The 21,642-nt window shown below is 35.9% G+C and overlaps 1 protein-coding gene across 1 annotated transcript in view; it reads left to right on the forward strand.

The window, feature by feature from the left end:
* The window catches only part of LOC131955371 (angiopoietin-2-like), a 12,574-nt gene extending 4,357 nt beyond the window's left edge, over positions 1 to 8,217 (forward strand). The window contains exons 3-5 of the mRNA XM_059319491.1: positions 20 to 1,266; positions 5,214 to 5,333; positions 7,840 to 8,217. Of these exons, the coding sequence (XP_059175474.1) occupies positions 20 to 1,266; positions 5,214 to 5,333; positions 7,840 to 8,217 (1,745 nt within the window). The remainder of the gene's footprint in view (positions 1 to 19; positions 1,267 to 5,213; positions 5,334 to 7,839) is intronic.
* Positions 8,218 to 21,642: the final 13,425 nt, after the last annotated feature.

Raw genomic sequence — 21,642 nt, forward strand, 5'->3', positions numbered from 1 at the left:
TTATTTTAATACATTTCAGGACTTGACATTTCATTACAAAGTGAATATTATATGGAGGATAAAGATTTATTGTGTGCCAAGTTACATTGTGTAAAGAACACAAGAGAAGATAATGAAATCTCCGCTCTTGTCAACATGTCAGTCTATAGGATCAGTGAATTAGAGGGGAAGATTGTGTTGGCGTCTGTATCAGAATCAGATTCAAGAGTTCGAGATTATAAAGTAACTGAATCAAAAGTTGATGGAAAGTTTTCAAATGTGTTTGGAGAGTTGACCGTATTATTTGCAAAACCTTCTGATTGTTTTAGTGCAGTGTTTGGATGTGATGTGTATTACATAAATAGAAGCGGTCTCATTGAGATGAAAGAAAATAAAACCAAAACTGTTGACCAAGACAATTTCAAGCCGCTTTTGTTGATAACCATAGAGGCTAAAACTTCAGAGTTTGATAAAACAATTGATAGAATGTTAGAGTTTCTAAAAACATTTAAATATTCTTATAAGTTAAACAGTGCTGACTTAAAGATGCATTTACAGTTTTTAACAGATGACAAACATTCTAACCTTAGTTATAATACAACTTTAGTTAACCTTACCAATGCGATGGAAAGTAGATTAAATAGATTGTTATCTGCCCAAGGATCTACAATTCAGAGACTTGAAAATCAAATGAACAACGTTGTTTACAGATTGAACACCTTAAATAGCACAAATCAAGAGCTCACGCATTTTGAATACAACTTAACTGAGAACTTACTAAAAACAAATCAACAGATAGAAGCAAACAATAAAACACTTCAAATACATAATAGGTCTGTGCAAAACGTATCAATTCTATACAATATTTTACAGAAACAACTGGAGAGACTGAACTACAGTTTGGTTAATTTATCATTTGATATACAGAGTTTATCGGATATGTCAAATCAAAATGAAATTCTAACAAAAACAATGCAAGATTTCAAAAAAGATTTACTAAATTTGACCAACAAAATGTTAAAAAATAGCACAGCGAAATTGGAACAACGTCAAAATATAAGCATTCAACAACTTAGGGAAAGCAACAAAATACTCACAGAGACACAGTCAATGACAATGAAGGATTTAGGTTCAGCTGTATCGCTACTAAACAATACTGACACTGAAATACACGCCAGAATTGAGAAGATTAACAACACCATTCAAAACCTGTTTACTAAATCAAATCAAGTTTGTGTCCTAGTCAGTAGATTACACGGTAGCCCTGTTCTCAACGGAAGCGAACACGTAAGTAAAATAGAGTTTGTATATCTTCTAACTCCTCTAAGTCCCAATTTGGCATTTTCCAGTTCAGCCATTGCATATAGCAATGTTCCCAAGTAGTTAAAAATTAAAGTATTTTACTTAGGCGTTGTATGTATTCGAATTAAACTTACAACAATACTTTCTTAGTAGCGTCAAAAGTAGAAAAACAAGGATGTTTTTAAATATTGTTTTTTATATTCAGATAATATTCTGACAAATGTTAGCGGCTAATTATTTTTAAAAGAAAATTTAAAAATCAATAAGTATCAATAAATTAAAATTTAATGCAGTTTCTTCAAAATAAATAATATCACCACTAAAGCTGCTGCTGTGCCAGGAGCGCGCATTAACATAAATTAGTTCTGTGATGGTACAAAATGAATCTTTGTTTGGTAGTTCTTCTTGTTGCACCAGTTGTGAGGGTGGGGATTTTTAAGAAGGCGGAACGAATGAATCCAATAACACACAATTCAAGTTTCAAATACAAAGTTCTTTATTCAAATGTATAAAATCATATTTCTACCTCACTAGCCTATTCTATACTCTCTACTGTACTACTACTACTAACTGTTCACTATACTACTAACTACGCACTCCCATAACCAATCCCAACACTAACTGTTCTCTAGCTCTGCAAATTACAACCGTCTCTAACCGCTTCCTAACACCTTCTCTACTCTTCGCTAGCTACCTATCAACTGCCCACGCTAACTAATCATGATCTCCGGCCTAACAGTGGCCCACGCTTCAGTGGTCAGCTGACCGTCCCACGTGACCGGTCAGTTCACGTATTTTTATTGGTCTCACTCTCTGACTAGTATGAGCAACTTGCTATAGCCTGCTTCTGCTATCTACCTGAGCTCGACGCAACCTTGCGTCATCACAAATTCCTTGTCTCGACAATGTTTAGCAAACTAAATGACATATTAAATTGGCTATATTTGGAAAACAAATTTAACACTTACTAACATCAATTCACACCGTTCACACGATTGCCATGAAACTTTGGGAAGATGTTGAGAATATTCCTGGGAAGGTTTTTGCGCTAAATACATTTTCAAATTCGCAGGGGTGGCACCCCGACAGGGCGCTATTTGTTTTCTCTCTATATATGGTATATAAAAATAAAAGTCGATTGCGGTCTCACAAAGTCCATCTGATAGCCATCAAACTTCAGGAATTCGATTAGAACACTCCAGGAAAGGGTTCTGTTAAAAAATCACTTTTAATTTCGCAGGGGCAGCGACACGGGAGGGTGCGATTTTTCTCTGTATAAGGTATATAAAAATAAAAGTCGATTTTATTTTGACACCTTTATCCGATAGCCATGAGACTTTGGGGAGTTGATTGGGGCAATCTGGGGAAGGGTTTTATAAAAAAAAAATCATTTTTAATTTCGCAGGGGCGGCGCACTGCAGGGCGCAATTTGTTTTCTCTCAATATATGGGATAATAAAAAAGTCAATTTCGGTCTCACATCGTTTATCCGATAGCCATCAAACTTCAGGGACTTGATTAGAACACTTCAGGGAAGGGTTTTGTAAAAAAAAAATCATTTTCGCAAGGGCGGCGCCATACGAGGGTGCGATTTTCTCAATATACTGTATATAAAAATAAATGTCGATTGCGGTTTCACGGCGTTATTCTGATTGCCATCAAACTTTGGGGAATTGATTAGAACACTCCTGGGAAGGTTTCTGTAAAAAAAAATTAATTTCGCAAGGGCAGCGCCACGGAATCGTTGGATTTTTCTCTATATATGGTATATAAAAATAAAAGACAATTGCGGCTCGACACAGTTTATCCCCGTGCCATAACACTTTAGGGAGTTGATTAATACTCCCGAGAAGGTTTCTGGGGTGGAAGGGGAGAATAGGGGTGGGTGGATGGTTGGGAAGGGGGGATTTAATTTTGCCTGAGTGGCCCCCGGCAGGATGCGATTTTGCGCCCTGGTCTTTCCCGTGAGCTCTATGGTGACTACGTTCGGTCTAAACAGTGTGATAGACAATGGATAGGATGGGGCGTTACAAATGCTTACTAAATTGAATCAGGCGTGGCCTCTGGCGCCCTGGTAGGGTGCGATTAGGCGGCAAATAAAAATTTCTGTTTCGGCCCCTAAAGGCTCACATGGGCCGCTGAAAGCCATGTAATGCGTTTTATTTTAATAATCAGAAAAATTGACCAAGGTTAGATTATTAACTGGGATGTTTCTTTTTGTCCGTAAAAAATTCCAAACAGTTTCGTCACTTTGCGAGGCTGAAATCGGAGTCAATGGCCTCTATGGCGCATAACCAGTTGACACGTATCTTTAATTGTGATGGAGGCGTGGTCGAGTCGGCAAAAGCTCATGGTTGATAAATTCGAAAAAGGTCTCGAGTTCAAACCTCTGGCAGATAAGACTCGATACCTTCCAACACTAAAAATTAAGAACGAAGAAGAAGAAGTCTTTTTGCAAATGATACAATTAGCATCTATTTTTAGATAATCAAATCAGAAATTGAGATCGAGCATCTAAGAATAGACCATTATTAACGCTAACATATTGCATCACTCACAATGATGTTTAAAACACGTCAAATAATTTTTTTACGTGTTAAATAACAAATCCTGTTCATTTGTGTCACTTTAGCGAATGACGCAATCTGCATCATTGTTAACGGGATGCTATTAGGCACGATGGCGCCTTTTAGTTTTATGGAGCCAGGGGTGGTACGCCGCGGCTATGCAGTAGTGTAACCTGGGGGGGGGACTCCTGAGAGCGCCCCTCTACGTCTCTGACACAGAGGCGGTCACCGAAGTGTGCTCTACCATATTATTTCGGTGAGTGATTAATGTACACTCAAGGTTTTCATGCGGTAGTGTAGGTAAACCCGCGTCCCAATCAGAGGCGTAGTGAGGGGGGGGGGACATAAGTCCCCGGGCGCCGACCTTAGGGGGGCGCCAAATGGGTTGGAAAAACAAATTGAAAGTTCGAGGGTGTGTGTGTAAATCAAAAGTTCAAGGGGGGGGGGTGCTAATCAAAAGTTTAAAAGGAGGGAGGGGTGCAAATCGAAAGTTTGAGGCTGAGTGTAGGTAAACCAATGTCTTGATATGGCATTGTTTACATTTAAATAACTCACTTTTAGAAAACAAAGTCACGAGTCTAAGAATTTAGGATTGTTCACGCATGGAAGAAACCCTTATATTTTTCGTCGGACTTTCTTCTAATCCAGCGGCAACGCGCGGGGACGGCTACGCTAGCATATATATATATATATATATATATATATATATATATATATATATATATATATATATATATATATATATATATAGTCGTGTATGTATATAAGTTGTTGGGTGTGGATGTCTTTTGCTTTGCTAGGCGAAAATTTTGCTTTAGATAATAACATTATTATTACTAAAGCAAAGTAGAGAAATGTCAACCTGTGATTGAACACATATGTTTTCAATTAATTTCGTTTCAACTAATAATAATTCAACTAATAATAATTAGAAAATATTCGAAACATTTTTTCTCAAGTTAAAATGTGCAATCATGAACGATCGTGTTTTGGCGGACATGACAACAGCTGGAGTAGATGTCAACAGAACATTATGTGATACCCTAACTGACGGTGGAGGGTGGATTGTTATACAGGTGTTTTGTCATTTAAATCATTCTTAAACATTTACCAAATTAGTTTTTTCCTATATTTTTTTCTAACAATTTTGATTTATTTATTCCTCCATTGAAAACACATGTATGATACAAAATAATAGACGCTTAACCACGATCTAAAGAAAAAAATGTCATAAAAAATGATAATAATAGGTTATATCGACATCAAAAGACACCAGCTAAAGTAAGTTGAAACACAATTAATCTTTGGAAACAATCAAATCAGCTTGCTTAAAGCTTTATTTTTGCATTACCCTTATTTCTTACAGAGACGTATCAAAGGTGATGTGAATTTTGCAAGAACTTGGGACGATTATAAAAATGGATTTGGCTCAACTTCTGGAGACTTTTGGATCGGAAATAACGTCATTTCTAATTTGACACATTTGGTAAGAAAATAATGGCTTCTTGAAAACAATGCATAGAAACAGAATTTCTTCGTACTAAAACATTACAAAGTTACACTGGGTAATTTATTTTATGGGAGTATAAAGTACAACAAACACACTGCACGATGTACATGCTATTACCTAGTTTGTAATTGTAAAAACCAAATTATTCAATATATGTATACACTAGCTTGATTGTTTAAGTTCTATGATGACTGGCTCACAAAGCATGGGGTCGTAGTAACATCAGTTTTTCAATTTGATCATAGTTTCTTCTACGTCATTTTCAATGAAGTATCTTCTTAAAATGTAGTACATGTATTAAGTGTAAAATACATTGTAATAACTAATATGACACGTATAATTTCGTGTATAATACTCTCAAAAGCAGTCTATAAAAAATATTTTAAAAATATTTTCCAATGGGTAAACATAAGTCTTTTCGAAATCATAGCAAGATATCACATTATTCATATTATTGTATAATCTCAGGAAGTGTAGATGAGATAGGGCCTACACTTATATTTTTTAATATCTCAACTCTAGAAATAATGTTTTGATTTTAGTGGGCTTGATTTAGTTTTAATGGTCAAGGCAAAGCTGAGGATATAATATTACATCTCTCGCCTACCAACCCTCTGTAATTATCCCCAAGTCATAATCCCATATTATTACCCTCAGATTAACTACCCCTGTAAATTACTCCCACTCGACAAAAAACCCGAATATTACACTAACCCATGTTATTATTCAACGGACACCAGTGCATTGAGAAATGTATAAAAGGTTTAGCGATAGATAAAGCTTAGGGTTATGAATAGGAGACGGATAGATATGGTGAAATGTTGAAATTTAAAGGTGAGGACAGTAATTACATAACTATGGTAATGCATTTCAGAGGAGAGGGTTTTGTTGACTAGCAGTGAATAACTGATTAGGGAAGTGAATGATAATTTACTACAATTGGCATTCATACTTTTGTTTAATCTAGCGATGCGTTTCTATCATCACGGAACTAGAATAAAAGGCTCCAATGCAACAAGTTTTTGTAAGGTTAAGGTTAAGGTTAAGGTTAAGGTTAAGGTTAAGGTTAAGGTTAAGGTTAAGGTTAAGGTTAAGGTTAAGGTTAAGGTTAAGGTTAAGGTTAAGGTTAAGGTTAAGGTTAAGGTTAAGGTTAAGGTTAAGGTTAAGGTTAAGGTTAAGGTTAAGGTTAAGGTTAAGGTTAAGGTTAAGGTTAAGGTTAAGGTTAAGGTTAAGGTTAAGGTTAAGGTTAAGGTTAAGGTTAACGTTAAGGTTAAGGTTAAGGTTAAGGTTAAGGTTAAGGTTAAGGTTAAGGTTTAGGTTAAGGTTAAGGTTAAGGTTAAGGTTAAGGTTAAGGTTAAGGTTAAGGTTAAGGTTAAGGTTAAGGTTAAGGTTAAGGTTAAGGTTAAGGTTAAGGTTAAGGTTAAGGTTAAGGTTAAGGTTAAGGTTAGGGTTAGGGTTAAGGTTAAGGTTAAGGTTAAGGTTAAGGTTAAGGTTAAGGTTAAGGTTAAGGTTAAGGTTAAGGTTAAGGTTAAGGTTAAGGTTAAGGTTAAGGTTAAGGTTAAGGTTAAGGTTAAGGTTAAGGTTAAGGTTAAGGTTAAGGTTAAGGTTAAGGTTAAGGTTAAGGTTAAGGTTAAGGTTAAGGTTAAGGTTAAGGTTAAGGTTAAGGTTAAGGTTAAGGTTAAGGTTAAGGTTAAGGTTAAGGTTAAGGTTAAGGTTAAGGTTAAGGTTAAGGTTAAGGTTAAGGTTAAGGTTAAGGTTAAGGTTAAGGTTAAGGTTAAGGTTAAGGTTAAGGTTAAGGTTAAGGTTAAGGTTAAGGTTAAGGTTAAGGTTAAGGTTAAGGTTAAGGTTAAGGTTAAGGTTAAGGTTAAGGTTAAGGTTAAGGTTAAGGTTAAGGTTAAGGTTAAGGTTAAGGTTAAGGTTAAGGTTAAGGTTAAGGTTAAGGTTAAGGTTAAGGTTAAGGTTAAGGTTAAGGTTAAGGTTAAGGTTAAGGTTAAGGTTAAGGTTAAGGTTAAGGTTAAGGTTAAGGTTAAGGTTAAGGTTAAGGTTAAGGTTAAGGTTAAGGTTAAGGTTAAGGTTAAGGTTAAGGTTAAGGTTAAGGTTAAGGTTAAGGTTAAGGTTAAGGTTAAGGTTAAGGTCAAAATTGGGCCCCCAAAACGTGCTGCCTCTCCCCGCCCCATCCGCGGCATGGTAGTTCAGGCCCTGGTTATTATCTATGTAACAATCTTAATCATTTTCTTTTCTAAAACAAAAGCGCTAAAAATAATATTATATGTATTGTAAAATGTTGCATGTATTAATATTATTTTAATACGTGGTGAGTTTTAATATGTATAAGCGGTAAGTAAATCTCTGCTATTTATTAACGTATATATATATATATATATATATATATATATATATATATATATATATATATATATATATATATACCTATCACAAAACAAAGATTTTTATTCTATATGTATATATTTGTCTATCACAGGGTTATAATGAACTCAGATTTGACATGAAGTATAAAGGTAAAGACTACTTCGCTGAGTATAGAGGTTTTAAGGTAGAAAATGAAGTAGCAAAGTATAAGATGAGCTTCAGGTCATTCAGTTATGGGAATGTTAGAGACCAGTTTAGTCATCACAACGGCATGAAGTTTACAACCCTAGACTCTGATAACGATGTGTGGTCAGGTGTAAACTGTGCTGTGAACTACGGTAGCGGTGGTTGGTGGTATGGTGCTTGTCACGATGTTAACGTCAACGGTGAATGGGCGAGTCGTGTTGCTGGTAAAGGAATTGAATGGTATACAATAACAGGCTCGTCTGACTCTCTAGACTTTGTTGAGATGAAAATTCGTCAAATTTAAACAACCCGCAAACAAAGCTGAAGTAAAATAGGGCTGGTAAGTGGGTCACCAATTATTTATATGGCTCATGCAGGTTTTATTGAGACGTAGAACTGGTTGGTGACATTCTTACCAGCCCTATAATAGTAAAGTAATATAAAGTTCCCTTTTCAAACCTGACGGTCTATGGGGCAAGTGAAGTAGAGTTCACTTATTTCTGTGACCTCATCATAGAGATAAAGTTTACTTTCCCTAACATGAGTTAAGTACCCATCAAAGTTCGGTGGACTCAGGGACGGTCTACTGACTTAACCCGGATTCGAACTCGTCCCACTATATCCTACAGATATCTTACTTATATAATCTTCAGATCATTAAAATACATTACTTATATTAAAATTAATATATGTAACAATTTAACTATGGTAATATTTTCTTGATGATGATGAGTGACAAGTTTAAAATTAGGGAACATTTAACCAAAAGATTTTAGTTGAAAAAGGATTTTGCAGTCTACTCGAATTGAAATACTTCGTAAATTGACGGCGTGTGTGTGTGCTAGTCATAAATGATGTAAAAAAAGCAAAAAAAAGGGTTTTTTTCTTGAATATGCATGAATAGACTAGTAGTGTAGTTGTCATCTACCACTATATCTTTGATTAGGCAATTTACTAAAATCGTGTGTAGTTCACCAACACGTGTGTCATGTTTGTGCAATTTTTTTTTTCCAATGATATTTTGTTGGCATTGTTTTTTAAAAGACATATAATCAATGCAAAATCACTTAAAGTATAATAGTAAGTGTCTATTTTGGTTTTGTAAATTTTTGTATTTTAAATTTCATTGTAAATGTGCTGGTCAAAACAATAACGTGGACTAAATGTATTATTGATTTAAATCCTATGTTTAAGTAGGTTATATTTTATCTAATACAATTCTTCGTGTTAGTTTATTTAAGAAATATGTAGCATCACAATGACATATAAGAAAAGAAATTCATTTTTAATATTTTAGTACTGAGATCAGAAAATTCTTTTATTATCGCTTCAAGGTATTTAATCATACTCTCACTGATCAAGTGGATAATTTTAATTGTTACCTCCCGTGATCAATTTACTGTCCTATGTGTCACATACCATAGTTTTGAGCAATGTTCCGTTGCCTAATTTTATATTTATAGTTGTTTAGTATGTTTACGTGGAAACAATTAAAGATAAACATATACATACATCTTTAATATATCGTGAACATAGTTTTTACATCAAGCATTTCTTTACATAAGAAATATAATTGACCTGCCAACTGTACTGATTTAAGTTTGCGATCGTAGGATGAATCATTAACTAGCCTTAAATTGACGAAGCAGTGCAGGCTACACAAAATGTCTTCATTTTTTAGATGAAAATGTGTAGCTTAGTCAGAAGTAAAATTAGTTTTATTTTTCAATGAGACTATTGTATCACATAATCAGTACAGAACAGCACGATACAACACATGAAAGAATGGGAAAATTGTGACAGCAACATACAACACATGGCAGCATACGGTAATATTTGACAGCACTAAACAAAATGTGCCTGTAATTGATAAGATATATCAACATATCAGAATGTCATAGAATTTGATTAGCAATGTGCGTGTCATTATTAATTATAGGTTATTACAGTTTAAATTGAACCGGACTCTTTCGTTGTGTGGCTCCTATTTTCGTTATGCTCTACTTGTTCTTGTTTAGTATAAGTTTGGCAATTTTAGAAATGATGATTTGATTATAGAAAAACATGTAATGCTGATTTTACAATAATTTTATTACAATAATAAAAATCAACATTATATAATCCGCAAGAAATGTAACATACACAGCTAAACTGTCATAGCTGAAAGTAAAAAAGATCGTTTCGGACACGTCAGCCTATAGTTTTTATGGACCAATTTGCGTTTATAATAGATAAACCGATGGATAAAACAATAACCAAACATTACTCGTTTTTCAATAATAAAAAAAGACGTGTAACAGGATATAAGTACACTTTTAAATCTAAAAAAAACGGTAAATTTAAAATACCAAAAAACAAATGCATTAAAACATATAACTTACTAAAAATGTTGATGTCTTAATAAATTATAAATATCAAACCAACTATATACAAACTACAATTGGGAAATGTATATCAGAAAGACACGTTATCATAATAAGGTCGGCCCAATAGTGTCTGTAACACGTAAACATACAGTCCTTCTATCTTACTCAGAGCCGCCACAACAAGCATCATATAAACATTCCATCTATTCCGTTCATGCCCAAAACACATGCTGCAGAAAAAGTTATGATAATAAATTCGTGACTTTTAAATTATTTTATACTTTAAATTTGATTCACGATTAATAATTTTATAAAAGTAAACCTGAGAACCTCAGACAGACGTTGTCTTTTTATTGGCTTCGTGTGAAAACTAAGTTCCCCAATGGTGTAGTTTTAAATGAATATATCCATCATCCCTTAACCACTAACTGGTGTCGTGGCAAAACAGTTGATTTTCTCATAATGGTCTGTCTACTGTCTCTGTCCCATGGTGCCATGAATAGTTTTGTAACAGAGAAGTCCTTTATTTTCCCTCCTGGCACAAAGCTTTGTATTTTTGTTTTGATAGGCTTTTGGTGGTGACATGTCCATTTTATGTTCATGTTCTTGTTTGACAATAATAGGCACCCTCTAAAATGCATCAATCGCTCTCGGACTTCTTTATTAGTTGTGTGATCTATGTATGAGGTACATTGAAGTCTGAATAGAAATCTTATATATAGGGTTTAGATTATTTTTACAACACATTTACTGAACAACCCGAACCATAGCTTTTTTGTCCATGAGTTGTTTTCAAGTTTCTTTTGCTTTAGAAGGTGAAGTCAACTTTTGAAACAGGATTTAGTGTTCCCCACATGCGCGTACTTAAAATAGGTCTGGCACCTGTATTGCATGCATATTCTCTGTGTGGTAGCGTTCTAAAGTATGTGAAAGATGATTAACATTATGAAATAATGTATGTAATTAAACATATATTTTTAAAAAAATATGAGTTATAAAGAGTCAAGTGTGGCTAACGTTATAAAGTAGTTTGCAAACATATTCGTAAGTGTGAAAAGTATGAGCTTATCAAAGCGTGTAATAACTATAAAAATCACTTTTCAAAAATAATTAGATAGCTGTAATAGGTGATTTCAAAGTTTACACAAATCAGCATCTCTACTCGTGGATTTGTCACACTAATTAACATTATCACTTTATAGACAGTAGCGAAGTGCAAAATAATAAAAGTAAAGAACATTTTCAAAACACTGAGGCAGATTAAGTAGAGTCCACCTGTTTTTAGTGACATTGGAGGGTTAGTTCGATAAGCACTACTGCCTATTTATAGAGGTTTTATCGTAACAAATAAAGAAGCAGTATAAGATGAGCTATACGTCATTTATTGGTGGGAATGTTGGAGACGACTTTGAACTATAATTGTTTAATACTTTAAAGCTTACAGAGAGTATATACACATAGGAAAGTAAATGCTATCGTGAGACAACAAAACAATACTAGATTTGTTTGGTATTTGTGGGCGACTGGTGGTCAGGGTGGCTTGGTCAAACGTGTTCCACCTCTGTAACACCGCATCTTCTTGCCCCAAGCTGACCGGCTGTAAAATACAATTTACAAACTCATTAACATCCGCTTTAACACATTCATTCAGACACATATAGTGTTACAAATATATTGTTACAAATATATCAATAGGTATTTACCAAATAACATTAACCTACCATAATCACAATACAATTTTTATTAAAACATCCTTACTATTAATCCATTTGTTTATACAATTTTCATAATAAACTAGTAGTTAACATGTAACAGTATAGTTACTTAAAGTAAGTTTTCAATTACTTTCACATACAGTCAAACAGTCCTTCTCTCTACACGTGCGTTAATACAATCATGTTGTTTATATTTTGGTAAGCGCCTTAACACCAAATACAACATGTAACTCCGTAGATGGGAGGAGGTAAAGTGACTGGACTGTAGCGTACTTAACCTGCAATTCACTTGACTCATGACCACAGTCCGAGGTTAGGTCCCGATCAGCGCTCCAATAGTGTACGGTTACCTGGGGTAAGCATGAAGAGGAAGAGAAGATAACATAATATATATATATTTAGAGTATGTCATATATAATACATTCAAAATCACATAAAATACAATATTCATGTAGAATAATGCAAGGTAATTCACCCCTCGAAACTCTCATCCTAATTTATAAAAGGCCATGTGCGCTCTTCTCTCTCTCTCTCTCTTTCTCTGTCCGCAAAAAATTTTCGCCGGACATCACGTCAGAATCGGCAGCGATATATCGAGAACTTTTTACGGACTTTTGTTGAAAATAATATGTTAGATGTTTTAAATGTATAACCACAATTTTACTTAAAGAAGAAAAATAAAAATTAAAGGCGTATTCGAATGTAGAGAAACAGTATTATTTATGCAACCGGAAAAGCATTAATACATGTGAAAAAGAACGCATAAAACTGTGACGTCGCTATTGCTTATACATTAACTAATGACGTCATCTGCTGTGTTTTGAATAAAAAGAAATGAACTATTTCATTCAAATTTGATTTAGATCTACGTACACTATGAAATGTATACAATACAGTTTTTCCGGCCTAAACTCATAAAATTTATTTTATTTATTTGGATTCTAGATCTAGAGATTCTAGATCTAGACTAAATCTAAATCTACGCAATAACTAGATCTATAATCTAGACGTAGACGCTAAGATCTAGATTTAGACTCTAACTTCTCTAAAATCTATTCCAAAAATAAATTTCTATATTAGGACTAAACTATTTCAAGACTTATTTATTTTATACAAAATCTTTGTTATGAACTGGCTAATTTGGGATAAAAAAATAATTTGAAAGAATAGGCATATTCGTGTAAGTTAAGATTTTAAAATACGTGTTTCATTCTCCGTATTTTATAAGGGCCTAAATAGCGGAGATGTTAGTGTACATTAAACCACGCAGGTGGTGCGGGTTCGAGACACAGCAAGTCAACTTGGTTAATGTATTCTTTTTTATTATGCTCGGGCTAAACTTAAAAAAAAAATTCTTTTCGGAATCTAGATCTAGATCTAGATTCTAGATTGTCGGGTGTCCGATAGGGCACTTCCCGGCGCCGCAGGCGCTTCAAATTTGGCATGATCTTGCCTTGGTGCGACAGAACACGGGGGCCGGTTGGCCGAAAAGTCCACGATGTGGGGGTCAAAACTGACCTCGACTGACCGGTACCTTATATGAGCTATAAATCGAAAAAAAATGTCCACGGAGGAACCTCTTCATAACTCTTGAGGTCGTAGACCGACCTTCGGGCGAATTAATTAAGCATTCAAATTCTCAATGTTTTCGAAAGCCTAAGCGAAGCTGGGCAGCATGCCTAGTATTTAGTAAAACCCCATAATCAAATTATAAAAAATACAAAAAAAAATTATAAAACAAAAACGAATTGTTTGTTATATATTATTATATTTATTTAGAGATGTGTTGCAATCTTTGCCAAGGTACATAAGCGTTAATTGTCCAAATATGTGGATAATTTTATTAATCGTTTTAACACATATCCTACTGGCGTTCAACTTATGGTTTGCTTGTAAAAAAATAATTTTAAAATTTAGTAAAAACTATTTAAAACGCGAATCGTGTTTCAAAGTATTTGGAAATGGTTAGACTATTGAATTTATGTATGTGCTTTGTAAAATAAAAATAATTCAGAAAAAAGTTATTGTGTCGGTTTTGCTAGACTTGTAAAATGTCGGGAAAAAAAAGCAACACGCGCACAGGAAAGTACATGTCTTCTTTAATATTAACATTTTAAGTGCAAAAAACATTTGATAATTATAGCAGTACCATATTTCTATCTGATACAAATTTAAGAGTAACAATATTTTATACTTACTTCGTTATATCAAGTGTACAACAAGCACCCCGTAAGTGAGACGCTAGCAACGGATGGCCCCATGTTGATTGTTGGAGTTTATGTTAAATAATTATTTATGATAAAACAATGGTTATATTTTGTTAACTGCTGATTTTGTGGGGGTGAAGTAGTATTTAAAGATATTTAATTATGAACTTGACCTGTATATTACTTATATTATTTTATAAAAGAACTGAACACATTTTTTTTTAAAAATATACATTTTTATTTTTAAGTTTTCAGAATTACACTAACTGAAGTATTTAAATCCATTGACTAAACTAATTTAATCATGCTGTAAATTTATGAGCATGATATTAAAATTACAACAAACCAAAATAATAACAATGGTCACAATTTAGGTCAAAATATTCAAACATTGGAACAGATGTAATTGCTGTCCCACTCTCTTAAGATGAGGGAGCTTAAGCTAACGATAGCAGAAATGAGACTTAACGATGTAATGTTTTCATGCCTAAATAATATTCCCCTCCTAAGGTTCCACACACCAGTTTTCCTTTGTTCCCCTTCCCGGTGGGGGGGGGGGGGGGTGAGTAGTAGATAGCGAGGGTAAAAAAATGGAGATATTTGCTGGATGATATTTCGGACGGGACCGGATCGTCTTTTGAAAACTCTCTAAGGGCACCAGACGGACGGCAAGGCATTGGGGCATAAACAGTCATGGTGCCCCAACAACTTTCGGGCAGATGTAGAGTATAGGATATGTGATAACTGGTATACACAATATAATTATCTAAAAGTATAAACGTTTGATATAATGTATTTCTATAGTCTTGTTGTAGATGTATACACAATTAGGTCTGGTGTATTGCAAAACCATACAATGATTACCAAGAGAAAATTGGTGACAGTAGCGTAGTTAGGTTGTTCAGGGGTGGTGGGGGTGGGGCGTCGAGGTTTAAGTGTGGACACCAAAAGAGTTATAAAAAAAATACAAGCTATAGTAAGGAATGATGCGCAGTAAAAGGTAAGAAAGCATATGGCTACCAGGCTTCACTCGCTGATTTGACTTTCATTTAATCTACCTTGAGTGGGTAACAATAACATCCTTTATAGTCAGTGACTGGTTAAACCGCTGACCAAAATTGTGAGGTGGGGTGTTATCGGTACCGTAAATAAGCAGGGTTTTCTCCAAGTTTGTGAGTAGAGGTGTCGTTTAACAATTTGAAAAGAAACCGTTTTTATTAACGCATATGTATGATCTCTCCAGGAAGTATTATTGAGAAATGACAATAGTCTTTGTTGTTAAAAATTATGTTTCTCTTAACTTCGGCGTGAGAGATAAGCTACATTCTTGGATCCATTGTATTTAAGATAAATATCACGGATTCTTGTATCGCTATTGTACTACTTATTATAAGGTCAGTGTTATACCTGTGGTCTATGTAACTAGCAGTTATGCAGGGTGAGGGTTGTCACTACCATTATGTTCCTCTCTAGCCTTTCAGTAGTTTTACCCAGAGTTTAAACTTATAACACGTCGACATTAACGTAGACAAATGATTCGACACGATACTATCAGTTAACTACTTCAATATTTATTACACTATGAAAATACATAGGACGACTTGAGCAAACGATACTAGGACTTGACTACACTACGACTTCACCTTAACACAACAAGACACACGACTACCTAAAATGTTGCAACTGTGAGAGGTTTACCTACTTGACCCACTACCATGTGATGATATATGTGTGAGTATACCACTACCATGTGAGGATAGAGGATACCACTACCATGTAAAGATACAAAGACCATGTAAGGATACCACTATCATGTGAGGATACCACTACCATGTGAGGATAGAGGATACCACTACCATGTGGGGATAGAGGATTCCACTAACATTTGAGGATACCACAACCATGTGCGGATACCACTACCATGTCAGGATACCACTACCAGATTAGAATACCACGACCAAAGGTATCATTATACCATTACACATCTCAACGATACAGTTGACAATTAAATCGACATGATGTATATGGATTTTTTCTTCCAATCAATTATGCTAACAATTATCGTACATATAGACGGTATCACTCTCACAGTTGAATCATACAGTTCATATCATCCTTACTCTAAGACAATCAAGACATAACACACACACAATACACAGCAAACAGTTTCTACCCAAAACGTCACTAGCTTTCCTATGCGTCATCATTTTATTTGTTCATTATATCTTTCACACCAACAATCGTTCGCACCAACATACCCTGAGTAAACACACATAATAACATTACCCCCCCCCCCTCCTTCGAAAAGCTAATTATATTAGCTGCAAATAACTCACTTATATTCCAACTCGAATATTTACAGGGTTCTATATTTTTTCATCTCACTTTCCGTTAATTCCTGGCATGCATCCAATCCCTTACCTCCTATCAGTACAAGTAACTGTTGAAACGCCCAGTTACAACAGTCGGAGAGGCTAGAGTGGAGGGTGAAAATGTTCAATCGAAATATTAAGAACTTACGAAAACTATAACATGGCTTTGTATATTTCAAAATATATACATGTATACATATGAAAACATTTTTAAAACGTATTTCTACAGCAGCACCAGTTATTCTATTTTTAAAATAGTGTACATCGCTACCCATCTAATTTACAAAGGATAATCGACCAACAAGTTATTTTCTAAAATAGAAACCATCGAAAACAAAATGAGAACCCTTGTGCACAAGACATAATTAAAAAAAAGAAACCAATATTTTGCATGCAGACACATTTTAGCAGCACAAGCCCGCGAAAATGACGTTTCCCACTTGTATTGTCTTACATGAACCGAGCAAAACAACACGTGCATCTAGATAAGAATGTGGGGATCTACGTTCTACACTCATAGCTTGCCCTTGAGATGCTAGATTTTTCTATCGCGTGAGTAGGTAAAAAAAAACACGTAGGCCTATAACTGAAAAAAAAACAACAACTGACTTTGCATTTCTTCACGCAACAATTAGGGCAATGGATTTCTGGCATGAGAACTTCAAAATTACGGTAAAACTGCTGATATAAAGTAGCTGATTTATGGAACAATGCAATCAAGAATAAGATTTTGATCTAAATTTAACATTTAATAAGCATGTTGCTAACGAAATAGCTTAGTTATTTTAGCTGATCAGCAGCAAAATCTGGATCTAAAATGAGGACGTGTGTCATGTGATTAGAATTTAAACGTAGGGGCTAGTCATGTGACCAGCACCTAACACGTGACTCATCTGACCAGCATAAAATATTTAGTGACGAGCTTTTTGACTAACATATGAGATGGGTCACAAGCATAATTAAATTATATTAAAAAGAAAAGAAAGCATAGCATACTACACAAAATATATGTTGCTCAGCCTTCTAACATGTGAGATGTGTTAATAACTGAATTATTAATAAGACATAGATTTCTGATGCCCCACATAGAGAAGATTAAAAAATTTATTTTACTTTCTCAAATACAAGATTCAAGTATAGCCCTTTAGTCAATTTGTAACTAATGTGTAGTATGTTTAATAAAATGGTAATAAAATTGACGAACTTTAACAAAAAAAAAAACAACGGTGCGCGGACCTTTGACCACAGGTGCTTTGACCATAGGGGTTTTGACCATAGGGGGTTTGACCACAGCGGAGCTTTGACCATAGGGGCTTTGATCATAGGGGTTTTGACCATAGGGGGTTTGACCACAGCGGAGCTTTGACCACAGCGGAGCTTTGACCATAGGGGCTTTGACCATAGGGGTTTTGACCATATGGGTTTTGACCACAGCAGGGCTTTGACCATTGCGGTGCTTTAACCATAGGGGGTTTGACCATAGGGGGTTTGACCATATGGGTTTTGACCACAGCAGGGCTTTGACAAGTGCTTTAACCATAGGGGGTTTGACTGCAGGTGTTTTCTCAGCAAAGGGTCATGGCTCACAGGCGGTTTGATCATAAGCGCTGTGTCCGGCTTTAATCACACGTGTTTGGTCCATATAGGGTCTATGATCACAGGAGGTTTGTCCAATGCTGTCCACATATGGTAAGGATTTGTTTTAAAAGTTGCTAAATTATATTTTAAATTGCGGCATGATGTAATAATATGTTAAATCATCATGTTTAAATTCGTACACCGCCAAACGCGTTCTCTGTGAAACTACAATTCATGGCCACGATACAACAAAGTAATTTTACCTTTTTTGACGTGCTAAACTCTCCAATTTTCTCCATGGTTTTGACATAGAGTGGTTTAGATGACAAGCTACCCAGCTGAGAAGCGATACAAGATGCTGCACGAAAATTACAACGTGCTGTCCAGACATATGGTCAAACAGATGTACTGACAGGTTTGCGTGCTATAGCACATCTGTTATTTAGTTAACCATTTTAAGTATTACTTCTTTGACTATATTTGTGGCAAGTTTTTTATCATTTTTTGTCCTTTATATATGCTATGTATTTTAAAGTACATCTACATTATTTATTTGTGAAAATTGATATATGTCGCATTATTTGTGTTCCATTTATATTTTTTTTAAATCTATGAGGCTTAGCACCAGCCTTTATGTGGAGACTAATTATTTCGTTCTTGACTTTTTTTAAAATACATGTTAATTTCTATTAACGTACTCTCAGGAAACATGTATAAAATCGTATTAATTGTATCATATATTTAAATCAAATAACAGTTTATAATTTATATTCTAAAATCTATATATTATGGTTAACCCCCCCCCCCCCCCTGTGGTCAAAGCCCCGTTGTGGTCAAACCCCTATGGTCAAAACCCCTATGGTCAAAACCCATCTGTGGTCAAAGCCCCGCTGTGTTCAAACCCCCCTATGGTCAAAGCCCCTATGGTCAAAGCTCCACTGTGGTCAAACTCCTTATGGTCAAAGCACCTAGGACCAAAAAAATCTTCTTTGTTTGCAAGCTTGTTGTAGTATCAATATAAAAAAATCATGTAAAGGTTTACTGCTATACATATTTACTTTGAACTAAATTTTAACATTTATTGGGTTATTGCTACTATCCTCTAGTACAGAAGATATTTGTTAATATTAAGCAACGCATGGTTAATTTTGGTATGAAAAATCATTTTAAAAAATATACATTTTTATTTTTCATGCAAATGCTAAGCTTACTCGTCCTTTAAAGATTTGTTTTGGTTTGAGTATAAACATTTGTTTTTTTTTATTTTGAGAACTACTTTTTTAAATCGTAGGAATGAAAGATTGACATACATTATTACTGCAGGGTCAAAGGTTGCCTTGACATGTTCACACTCGTATGTCTGTTATGTAAATCTCAAGGCCAAGACTCCGGTAATATAATCTAGACAACTGAGCGCTTATCTTGGTGCTTGAGTTGTTTTAACTCGTTGCATGTCACGTGATACTGGTGTGAAGCTCAGTTCCCACACCCTGGCATAATCATTTTAAAAAATACGTCGGTTTATTCAACGGTTTTGTAACGTGGGAATTCGGTGAAAGCAATTCACACATGTTTTTATCAACATGTCTTAGTCTTAACGGTTTTTACTTTCAACGAAACTTTGTGGTATAAATAGATGGCGATATCCTCACACTAAACAGAATCAGCGGTTTCGAGAAGTCTCCAGTTCGTGTGATAAAAAACTACAAAACTCTACAATGTCTTCTGTTTTATTGACGGCTCTGTTGGTTGTAAATATCATGTTTACCTGTGGTGAGTACATTTGTATATATCTAAAATGTCACAGTTAACTTATGACCAAACACCGCGGTATACAAACATTCGCTTGTTGACGTCTTTGTCGACGGACAGAGGAAATATCTTGACAGGTGCAAGGACAGAATAATCAGCCAAGTCTTAATTTCTGTTCAATAGTTTGAAATAGGTTTCCAACTAACGGAACCAAACCCTATTTTTTTTTTCCGCTGAAATCAATCATGCAAAACAAAATCTAAAGTGTTTAAATATTCTGATTTCAAATAATTTGAAATATGTTAATTTAAGCAAGAAGCATTTTATTCACATGAAAGTAAGCTCGAATGACACGGATATACCGGCGCAGGAGTTGGACTCCCATTAGCGAGGAAGGCCTCAACGTAGCGAACCCCAACTAATGGGAAATTGTGTGGATTGTAGGCGGTCTCACGAATACGCAACCTGTTGGTCGCTTTTTTATCCGTCGATCACGGGTGGCGTACGGTCGTTTTATAAACAGTTTCGGGGTGTGTTTTCGCTTTCACGAATGGGTTTGGTCGTGCCGAACCCCCCCCCCCCCCAGTCGTTCCCACTGGTTCGACTGCTTCCAATCGCTGCTACAGGGCATGGCCTTGGTTCTCAGGCATCGCTGGAGTGGAAGGAAAGGGGCGCGCTAAGGGATGGCGGCGACGCTTCGACCGCTGCAGCGTTTCGACCCTACTTGGGCGTACGCCCGGCTTGCCCGCCTATGGCCTAGCGTATAATGGCTTTGGTTCCTGCCTACCTCCCGCGTACCTACTTGGTCATCACCGGGGGGGGGGATTCGGGTTGGTTCTGGGTGGGACTCGGTTCGCCCAAAGCCTTTTTCAGGGTCCGGGATAGGTCAGACCTTGAGGTCTTCTTCATGTTTGTGAAGACAGTCCGGGCTTTGAACCATCTGTCCACTCCTTTTCCATTTCCCGTTTGTATGCTTTGTTCAGCCTTACAATCGAATATTTATATGTAACGGAATGGTAGCGGCCTTTCTTTTCGCCCTTCTGTTCACAAGAGAGTCGGCTTTTTCGTTCCCTGCTAACCCGACTTTGCCAGGCACCCATTGGAAGCAAATCTTTCTGCCCAGGATTTTCGCAATGCGATCGGCACCATAGAGCATTGAGAGGACGCCAGCCTCGTTATCGTCCATGCTGTAGCTCTCCATTGCCTACAAAGCAGACATGGAGTCTGTAAAGATTACCGCGCCGTTAGATACGGCCTCCCGCTCATCAAGAGTTCCTCTATCTTTCGGAGCGTTTCCATGATGGCGGTAATTTCTGCTTCATAGTTAGTGCCGCTGCACGGGCCATTCAGACCTGTTCCAGTACTCTATATAGGCTCCGAACCCTACCCGCGTAAAACCTATCGAGGCTGATCCAGGGCAGGATATCGCAGCTTTAAGTAAATCACTAACGTCTTCTCCTTTCTTCAGACCGTCTTGCAGCTGGAAGCTTAGATCCGGGCACTCTGGCAATTCCATGGGCGGTCTCTCTGGCACCGTTTGGAGCCTCACTCGATTCGCCGGCATTTTAAGCCTATTCTGCAATCCGCTCGCTGCTCCTGCAAAGCTCTGCCGTTTCAGGCGCACCCGACATTCAGCCAGGACGGAGTGCATTAGCTCGCTTTCGCCCAACCTTGCGAATCGTTCTGCCGTTTTCCGATTTGCCTTTTCCTTTCTAATCTTCATGGGTTCGACTTTCGCG

Source organism: Physella acuta, unplaced genomic scaffold (assembly GCF_028476545.2).
Source record: "Physella acuta isolate Inbredline_101_S28 unplaced genomic scaffold, ASM2847654v3 ptg001064l, whole genome shotgun sequence".
NCBI classification, from domain to species: domain Eukaryota; kingdom Metazoa; phylum Mollusca; class Gastropoda; family Physidae; genus Physella; species Physella acuta.